Genomic DNA, 10,800 nt, shown 5'->3' on the forward strand with positions numbered 1-10,800 from the left:
TACAGGCATGCATCATCACACCCAGCTAATTTTTGTAGGTTTTTTTTTTTTTAGTAGAGATGGGGTTTCACCATGTTGGCCAGGATGATCTCAATCTCTTGACCTTGTGATCTGCCCGCCTTGGCTTCCCAATGTGCTGAGACTACAGGCGTGAGCCACCGTACCCAGCTGTATTTTTTCTTTTTTTAAATCTGTATCTATTGCTTATGGGGACTAGTATCAGACCTAGGACTTTGGACAATGATTAATATATTTTAGGGACAAGGCATGAAATGAGGATCCTTAGCCTCTTAACATCTCGGGGAGATAGATGTCAGTAGTGAACTTGATGAAGGTAGGATAAGATAAAGATAAATTCCAGAAGTTCTCTTTTCTGTCCATTCTCTTTCACACAGCCACAGTTCTGACCATTTTGTCTCATAGTACAAGTCCAAATACTATAGCTTACTGAGTCATTTTGAACATAACTCCAACTTACCTGTTAAAAAGTTATTATTGTAGTAAAAACACATAACATGAACTCTACCCTACTAACAAGTTTTTAAGTGTGTAGTATAGTATAGTTGACACTTGAACGATGAAGAAGTTAGGAATGCCAGCTCCCCAGCACCCTACCTCTTGTGCAGTCGAAAATCCACATATGACTTTTGACTCTCCTAAAGCTTAAGTACTAATAGCCTACTATTGACTGGAAATTTTACTGATAATGTAAATAACACACATTTTAAATATTGTATGTATTATATACTGTATATATACACGGCATTCTTACAATAAGGTAAGCTAGCGAAAATGAAATGTTAAGAAAATCATAAGGAAGAGAAAATATATTTATTGTTCATTAGGTGGAACTGGATTGTCATAAAGGTCTTCATCTTTGTTGTCTTCATGTTGAGTAGGCTGAGGAGGAGGAAGAGAGGGAGTTGGTTTTGTCTTAGGGGTGGCAGAATCAAAAGAGGTGGAGGCAGAAGGGTAGGGAAGGAGAGGCAGGCACACACTGTAACTATGGAAATATATAACTACTGTGTGACTTTTTTGCTTTCTCATTTCTGGAAAAATGTTTCTATACAGTACTGATCCTCCTGCCACTTCCTTTAGTTTCTTTTTGATGCCCCTGTTGTAGAAGGGTCCATATCTTTAAAGAAATCAATGGAATCTTGAATCATCAGAACCCTTCTGCCCGATTGGCTGATATCAGTAACAATGATAGCATCTTCAATGGTATAATCTTCTAGACTTTAATAATGTTCTCTCTCTTGGGGTTCTCTTCCATAGCATTGACAATCCTTTCCATAGAGTGCTGTGTGTAGTGAGCCTTAAAGGTCCTTTATGATGCCCTGATCTAGAAGCTGAATTTGAGATGTTGTGTTTTGAAGCAAGTAGACCACTTCAGCACCTTCCTTGTTGAACTTATGGGGTTCTGGGTGGCCAGGTGTATTGTCCAATAGCAAAAGAACTTTAAAAGTTCTTATTGGCAAGACACTTCCTGATCTCAGAATCAAAGCATCAACAAAACCAATCGAGAAAAAGGGTTATTGTCCAGGCCTGCTTGTTATGTAGCCGGAGGACTGGCAGCTGGTGTTTATCTTTTCCCTCCAATGCTAAGGAGTTAGCAGCTTTATATGTAAGGGCAGTCCTGATCATAAACCTGAATGCATTTGCACAAAACAGTAGAGTTAACTATCCATTTCTGCGTTAAATCCTGGTGCTTGCTTCTCTTCCTTGCTAGTAAATGTCCTTTGTGGCAATTTTTTTCGGAATAGAGCACTTTCTTCTACATTAAAAACCTATTCAGGTAGATATCCTTTGTCTTCAGTGATTTTCCTCATGGTGTCTAGAAACTCATTGCTGCCTCTTGATCGGCAGAAACTGCTTCTCATGTTGTGTCTTTTTTTTAAGCCAAACCTCTTTCTAAAATTATCAAACTATCCTTTGCTAGCGTTAAATTCTACAGCTTTACTGCTTGGATGATGAGTGCTCCAAAATCACACAAATCACCACTAAAGAACTTATGTAACCAAACACCACCTGTACCCCAGTAACCTATGAAAAAAAAGAATTCTACAGCTTTATATCCTTTACCTTCTTTTTGCTTTACGTGGTCTTATAATGACTTCGCTTTTTCTCACATCATGTTAGAGTCTATAAATATGCCTTTGTTTCAGCAATCCTGCACCCATATCAGTGCTGCATTTTCAATACAAGAAAAAAAGGTCTTTCACAAAAAGTGCAAGGTTTTCATACTTGCTGGTGTAGTTACAATGATGGCTTTCCTTTTTTTTACAATGGTCCTTCCACTGGATTCATTTTATCTTGAAATGGCAGGCAACCATAGCTGCAGACCTCAGTCTACAGTACATATCAAGCAATTCAACTTTTTGTTGTAATGTCATGACTTTTCTCAGCTTCTTGGGAGCACTTGCAACATTACTGGTGGCACTTTGTATGGGTCCCATATATGTCATTCAAGATTTACAGTATTGCACATTAAACATGATGGAAAAATATGCAAGAACCTCAAGACATCACTTTTTCCTACAATATTCAATTTACTGGAGAGAGGAACTACTCAGGCAAAGATGAATAGAGTCACATGCGCTTTGACCAGATACATCACTTAAGCTGATCACAATAACAACTGGAAGTAGCTACAAAATTATTACAGTAGTGCAATATGTACTACAGTGACTTTTATGCACTTATGACTGAATACTGCATCTTTACATCTGTTTACATGCCTCTTAACTGCAAATGGCGACGTCTGTGGTCTGTAAGTGTATGTATAAGTTTTGATAAATTTTAACTTTTTATAATTTGTGTGTATTTCATGGTAGTAAATGATAAAATAGACTAATATGTACATAGATTTCATGCATTCATGACATACTTTTTCTTAATTTTTGGATATCTCTAGGCTACAGAGTTCATCTGTGAGTTTTTTCAAGTTGTCACAAATGTCCAAAAAATTGTTCAGTATATTTATTGAAAAAAATCTGCAAATAAATGGACCTGTGCGTTTGAAACCCAAGTTGTTCAAGGGTCAACTATATTGTTAACGCTGTGTACATTGTCGTATAGCAGATCTATGTAGCAAATATTTCTTCAAGATCTTGTTTCTAATTCTTTTGGATAAATACCCAAAATGGAATTGCTGTATTATATGGTAATTCTATTTTTTAATTTTTGAGGAAGCTTCATACTGTTTTCCATAGCAACTGCACCATTCTACATTTCCAGCAGTGCACAAAAGTTCCAGTTTCTCCACATTGTTGCCAATACTTGTTTTGTTTTGTTTTCTTTTATAATGGTCATCCATACAGGTGTGAGGTGATCTCTCATTGTGGTTTTCCCTTGTATTTCCTTGATGATTAGTGAGTGTTGAGCACCTTTCCATATACTTGTTGGCTATGTGCATGTTTCTGGAGAAACATCTATTCAAACTCTTGGTCCATTTTTAAAAATTGGGTCAGTTCAGGGGTTTTTTGGTATTGAGTTATAGGCATTCGTTTGGATATTATTAACCCCTTGTCACATACATGGTTTACAAATACTTTCTCTCATTCTGTAGGTTGCGTTTTCATTTTGTTGATTGTTTCCTTTACTGGTTTTTAGTTTCATGTAGTCCCACTTGTCAATTTTTGCTTTTGTTATGTGTGCCTTTGGTGTTATCCAGAAAATCTGTGCCATCACCAGTGTTATGAGGCCTCTTTCCTGTTTTCTTCTAGGAGTTTTATAATTGCAGATCTTACATTTAAGTCTTTGATTCATGTTGATTTGATTATTTTGTGTGTTATAAGGGTCCATTTTCATTCTTTTGCATTTGGAAATCTAGTTTTCCCAGCACCATTTATTGAAGGCCTCAACCACCTTTTCCTCTGAATACCCTGGCCATACTAGACTACTTCTTTTATCAAACATAAGATAGGTAATTGCAGTTTATACCTTTCTATCTCAACTGTCTTTTCCTGTAATGTTCTTTTGTGCTTCAAAAACACCTTCCAATGATCCTTTAAGAACTCACTCCTATATCTGCTGTGTGATATCTTGCCTGAGTTACTTCTCATCCTTTCTGCTCAGCCCTAAAGCATCTTATTTTTATTGCTATTAAATAAACACATTATCACATAGTATTTGTTCACATGTATGTCAACTCTGTCAGACCATGAGCTTTTCTAAGTCATAGGCTGTGACACAATGTCTAAGTCTTAGAAGATACTCATTAAATGATTATTGAATGACTAGGGAAGACAGTGGATTCAGATTGGCTTGTAGTCCAGAACCTAAGACTAGGTACGTTGCCTACGTAGTGGCAGTTCAGTGGCTGGGCAGGAACCAAAACTAAGGATATGACAAAAAAGTCTGAAAAAGGTGCAGATGGTACTAACAATAGAAGAATTGATGATACTAAGAAGGCACTTATACATTCCATATTTAGGCAAAAACCAGTATTACTGGCCAGGTACAACATTCCCTGACTTCTGAATTCTGACATGAAGCTGCTACGATAAGATCATCCTTTATATCTGGATATAGACAGGATCTTGCTGTTGCCCAAGCTTGGGTGCAGTGGCGTGATCATAGCTCACTGTAACCTCAAACCATTAGGCTCAAGCAATCCTCCCACTTCAGCCTCCTAAATAGGTAGGACCACAGGTATGTGCCACCACACCTTGCTGATTTTCACATTTTTATGTAGAGATGGGGGTCTCAGAAATCCTGTTGATAGTGAAGGTTTTAAGGTGAAGATGGCAAACTCAAATGCTTGTAGTAGCCACTGAGGTAATAAATGAGAGGAACAGGAAGGAGTTGATTGTGGCAAATCTGGAGCACATAATACTTCTGCCTAAACAGGACAACTCCTACTCAACTCCATCTGTCTATTGCCTTGAGGGAATATAGATTGTGGTGCCAAATTATCTGATTTTTCAAAATATGTCATATATTTGGCATTTAATTCAGAAATGTTTAAACACTGTGCAAATCATTCAGAACAAGTCTGTGGGCAGGATTGAGTTCCTAGGCTTTTTGTTTGCAAACAACTTTAAGAGATATTATAATTTTAGTGAAATAATTTTTTGTTTTTTGTTGTGTTTTACATGTAGTCGACAGAGGTACGTTCTTGGAGACACAGCAATGCAGAAGATGGCCAAGTCCCATGTTTTCTTAAGTGGAATGGGTGGTCTTGGTTTGGAAATTGGTAAGCAATGTTTATATTCCTAATTTTGTATGAGACTTTTGAGCAATGTAAGATGGTTTAGATAACTTCATCCCCTTATATTCCCTATAACAGAAGTTAGATCCAAAATGTTGATCAGATTCAGTTTTTAATCTTTGTCAAGACTATTTCATGATGTTGTTATGTTCTTCCACAAATAACCAGTAATGACTCATTGCTTCTTTTTGTGATTTTAATAGCCATTAATTATCGTTCTCTATATCCATTAATTCATTATAAGTAGCACACATACATATACTGTATTCATAAAAACATGTCTGGAAGAATACATTGATATTTTAGGAGTGATTATCCCTGGGTGTTGTGATTATGCACATTTTAATTTTTTCACTTTTAACCTGTATTTTGTAACTTTTTAAAGACAAGGAACTTAAGTAGTAAAAAAAGAAGTCAAAAGTGTCCAGTCAGATATGTGACTAAGCTCTGTGAAGACATATCCAGTATGTATTCCCAATATTGAGCTATTCCTTTTTCTTTTGCCTTTCTAGCAAAGAATCTTGTTCTTGCAGGGATTAAGGTAAGTAAATGTCTTCTGTGAGAAAAATTGTTATGAGCCTTTTATTGGCTCATTTGTTGTGGTAATATTGTTTATACTTTGTTTTAATTATTGTCTTTAATGCTCTACTTTTTAAAAAATCACAGAAATTTCAAAAATATACAAAAGTAGAAAGAATTGTTTAACAAAACCCCACATACACATCAGAAGGCTTCAGTTACCAACTCTTGGGGACATTTGTTTCATATATCTCCTTCTCATTCCTTATTGCCCCCAGCTGCCAAATTATTTTGATACAAATTTCAGACATTGTATTATATCATCCTTAAATATTTTAGTAGTATCTTTAAAAGGTAAGAATATCTTTTGAAGCAGCAATACTATTTTCACACCTAAAATGTAACAAGCTGTTAATACCATTGTATCAGTTTACCCGTTGCTGTAAAACAATTTACCCCAAAATTTGTAGCTTAAGCAATATTGCAATATTTTATTGTCTCATAGTTTCTGTGAGTCAGGATTCGGGCATGACTCTGGTCATTATGATAAACTCATGAATTTAAACATAATTTGATGTGTTTTCATCTATTATAGTTGTTTTCATTGATGCTCAGATTGTTCTATCTTTGGTTATTGTGGTTCTCTTCATGTTTTTTGAGGCTTTTGGACACAGCCCCTAGTAGTGTTTGTCACTGTTTACAAAGTCTTTTCAGTGGGCAGAGCTGAAACGTTCATAATGAGTAAACACTGAAATTTCTGATTTTCAGGTTTAGGCTTGTAAAGTATTACTAAACTTTCTAATTTTTACTTTGGATTATAGCATATTTATTTCTGTGATTTTATATTTGTGTCTTATTAGGATTTTGGTTTCTAGTGATCCATTAGATGCTTTATCCTATATATCCTGTATATTCTTTATCCTATTATATTTTACCCGTATGCCATAGTTTCAGAATGCCAATTCCAATATTGTTAATAATAATGTATTATTGAAAAAAATTTAGTTTTTTCATCCTACCTGGATTTGGCAGGCAAATTAACTGCTTTTAAAAGTCACTTTAAATAAATCTCTGTATATAGCAGACTCCATAAACAGTTTAGTCCATGTATTCATTTTGCTTTGGATTTTTAGAGATTGCTTTTTTAAAAGTTTAGTTTTACTATTATGTGAGATTTATGATTCAAAGTCAGATTTTTTAAACAAAGTATTTTCAGGTAAGTCTAGCTTCTTGCTACTTTGTTTCCTCCTTCACTTATTAGGTTACTGTCTTTTTATATTTGGTTTATTCTTCATTTGTTTTTGTAGATATGTAAATGCATACACACATACATGTGTATCTGTTATGTGTGGGTATATATGTTTATCTCCTCCCACCTTTCTCATGTAAAGTGCTGTTTTTTACCTTGCTATCTCTTTACAGCATATCCTAGAGATTACTCCATATTTATAAATATGTCTTTCATTTTTTTTTAAATAGTTGCATGATTATGCATTGTATGGATGTATCATCTTACAGCCAGTTCCCCATTGGTGGGCTTTTTGATTATTTCCAGTCTTTTGCTCTTACAAATGGTGTGCTACATTTAATACTCTTGTATATATATCTTTTTGTATTTCTCCCAGTGTGTCTTTGAGATAGAGTCCTAAAAGTAGGATTGCTGCATCACAGAATAAATGCAGATATCTTTTTGCTAGAGATTGCCAAATTCCTTTCCTTTGAAGTTGAGCCACTTCACATTGTTATCAGTAATATATGAGAGTCGCTGATTCACCTCACCCTCACCAATAGACTGTGTTGTCAAACTGTGAATTTATGCCAATCTAACAAGTGAGAAAAGTTGTTTCGTTTCTTGGCAAGTTTGACCATCTTTACATATTTTCAAGGACCATGTGCATTTCTTTTTTCAGTGTGGTCCTTGTTCATGTTCCTCTTTCTATGAGGTTTGTGGCCTGTAATATAATTTACAAGTATTTTTTTCTACTTTGTTAATTGTCTTTCTTACCTGAAACATGGAATATTTTGAAGTGTTTGTTTATATGAATTTTCTGGATTTTTGTGTTGATTTTTATAACATGATACTTTTATAAATTTAAATTATCTTCATGTTTAAAGAAATTTTTCCATCAATTTATTGGGGTCTCCAGATGTATATAGATCTAATTTTATATCCTTTCTAATTCTTATGCCTTTGCTTACTTTTCATTATCTAATTACACAAAATAATAGTTCTAGTACATTGTTGATAATACTAGAGAGACTGAATATCCTTGAACTCCTGACTTCAACCAATACTTTTTTCTTTTTTGAAGGCACTTACAATTCATGATACAGAAAAATGCCGAGCATGGGATCTAGGAACCAACTTCTTTCTCAGTGAAGATGATGTTGTTAATAAGCGAAACAGGTAAAGATATTTTGATGTATTATGAGGTTTTTTTTACTCATTTACTTAGAATATTTCCTTTATCTAGAACGCCAGTCATAGTTGTTTAATTGATCACCATAAATTCATACTACTATGGCTAAATAAATATTGGTATATACTTAATTTTTTGTATTTGTCAAATTTTTTATATATTTACATAGTGTGTTATATAATATATATTATATATAAATACATATTTTATATATATTACACTGCTACCTAGAAATGTATTTCCTTGAATTTATTAAAGAAAGATTTTAGTGTTGCTAAATTATTAAGAAAGTTAAGGAGCCTGGAGCTTAGAACTGTTAGGGTACACTTTGAGATTGTGTGGTTTACTGTGGAATATGATAGTATATTATTTCAAGATTGTATAGTTATCTGTAAAGACAAGTAAGTCTTGGTTTCTTTCTTCTGCAAGGTAAGTTTTCATTGAAATTTTGTAACATGTCAGGTTCCTCTGATGTCATTACAGTGTCTAGCTTAAAGAGATTTGAGTATATTGAATGAAAGGACAGTAAAAGTTTATTTTATTTTTTTAGGGCTGAAGCTGTACTTAAACATATTGCAGAACTAAATCCTTATGTTCATGTCACATCATCTTCTGTTCCTTTCAATGAGACCACAGATCTCTCCTTTTTAGACAAATACCAGGTTAGTACTCCATTTTGTATTAAATGTTATTGACAGATTCCAGGGCGAAATTGGTAAGTATTAATATGTTTAACTAATTTAACCTAGTGTATTGAGAAACAGAACAAAAAAATTTCAAGGTAGAAGACATATCAGAATAAAACCTTTCAAATTCTCCATTTTAAGGAAGGGACCTAAGAACTACTGACAAAGTAGTTTTATCAATTGACTTTTTTCTCTGTAATATCCATTAAAAACTACTCAAAACTTTGATTTATAGCAGCATGCATTTATTTCTCTCCTATGTAACTGAATGTCAGTTGTGGTTTCTAGGCTGAACTCAGCCTGGATTAAACTCCAGAGTTTGGTTCTCCTCCATGTGTCTCTCTTCTGGGACCAGGAGGCTACCTAGGTCATGTTCTCATGGTAGTAGCAGAAACAGAAGGTCAAGTCCAGACACACATGCATATTTCAAGCCTCTGTTTTTGTTATGTCCATTAACATCCTGTCAGCCAAAGCAAGTCAACGTTATCAAGCCTAAAGTCAAGAAGCAGAAAAGTACTCTTCCTAAAGCCATGGGCAAGCAGTACAATTACAGGGGAATAAAAATACATGGATCGGTAGTTCAATCTATTATAGGTAACAATTCCTTAAATAACAACAACAAAATTCCCAGGACATTGTATATTGTAAAAGTGACTAGGTTGACCCTGATTTTTTTTTTTTTTTCTGTGAGTAAATTATGCTGTTACCCATTAAAAAATGAATATAGACTTATATTCTGGACTAGATAACTTAAAATTCATCCTGGTACAAAGCACCTAGAATTTCTAAACAGACTTTCTTTTAAATGACTATCTAAGCTCAAAATAATGTTAGGAAAATCTGTTTATGTGTTTCTAAACAGACTTTCTAAACAGACTTTCTAGAATTTCTAAACAGACTTTCTTTTAAATGACTATCCAAGCTCAAAATAATGTTAGGAAAATGCTCAGAGGCCACAAATGAACAGTTAGCTAAAAGACTAGTGAACTATTATCTGTAGTTACTCTTAGTGACAAGAGTTGTCTGTCACAGTAACCAAAGTTCTTGGGAATTGAAACAGAAGATTCAGAAGATTCCCAAGAACAAAGTTCTTGGGAATAGAAACAGAAGATTCAGACGTAGAACTACATAAACTAGAGAAATGGAATTGAGACCTCCCCTTCTTCATAAAGCTGGAGCCTCAAGAGAGCTATGCCCTCAGTTAAAGGGTAGACAAGAACAATCTTTACCAATCAGAACAAGAAGCTTGTCTGTTTTCTCTTGAGCTCTGGATAAAAAGTAAAGGTTTTCCTGGGGAATTCATAACCACAGGCCTGCTGTCACATAGGTTTAGAGATTAAACTTTATAATCTTTTGTGATCTGGACATTCCTAAACTGAGAACTTAATGTAAAAAGTAGTACTATAGGCTGGGCGCAGTGGCTCACACCTATAATCCCAGCACTTTGGGAGGCCAAGGTGGGCGGATCACCTGAGGTCAGGAGTTTTAGACCAGCCGGAACAATAAGGAGAAACCCCGTCTCTACTAATAATACAAAATTTAGCCAGGTGTGGTGGTGAATGCCTGTAATCCCGGCTACTTGGGAGGCTGAGGCAGGAGAATCGCTTGAACCCGGGAGGTAGAGGTTGCATTGAGCCAATATTGCGCCACTGCAGTCCAGCCTGGGCAACAAGAACAAAACTCCATCTCAAAAAAAAAAAACAAAAAAAAGGTAGTACTATAATGGCCATGCCCTAATGTGCCAGACAAAAACAAAACTAAACAAATCTTGAGAAGTATACCCTCAACTAACTTACAGGGTATTGCAGTATATAAAGTCCCTTTGAGTTCACAGTACCAAGATGGGAAAAAAAAGCAGCTCAGTATGACCAAGAGTCAACAAACTGTTAAACCTCAAATAATTTTTATTTCTTTATTTTTCTTTCTTTCTTTTCTTTTCTTTTCTCTTTCCTTTCTTTCTTTT

General features: G+C 34.8%; 1 protein-coding gene across 1 annotated transcript in view; it reads left to right on the forward strand.

Annotated features, from left to right (window-relative positions):
• UBA6 (ubiquitin-like modifier activating enzyme 6) overlaps positions 1-10,800 on the forward strand; it is an 80,914-nt gene that overhangs the window by 7,300 nt on the left and 62,814 nt on the right. Inside the window, exons 3-6 of the mRNA XM_011940287.1 lie at positions 5,103-5,197; positions 5,725-5,753; positions 8,044-8,138; positions 8,702-8,813. Coding sequence (XP_011795677.1) covers positions 5,103-5,197; positions 5,725-5,753; positions 8,044-8,138; positions 8,702-8,813 — 331 coding nt within the window. The remainder of the gene's footprint in view (positions 1-5,102; positions 5,198-5,724; positions 5,754-8,043; positions 8,139-8,701; positions 8,814-10,800) is intronic.

Source organism: Colobus angolensis, unplaced genomic scaffold (genome assembly GCF_000951035.1).
Source record: "Colobus angolensis palliatus isolate OR3802 unplaced genomic scaffold, Cang.pa_1.0 Scaffold189, whole genome shotgun sequence".
In the NCBI taxonomy this organism is placed as follows: Eukaryota; Metazoa; Chordata; class Mammalia; order Primates; family Cercopithecidae; genus Colobus; species Colobus angolensis.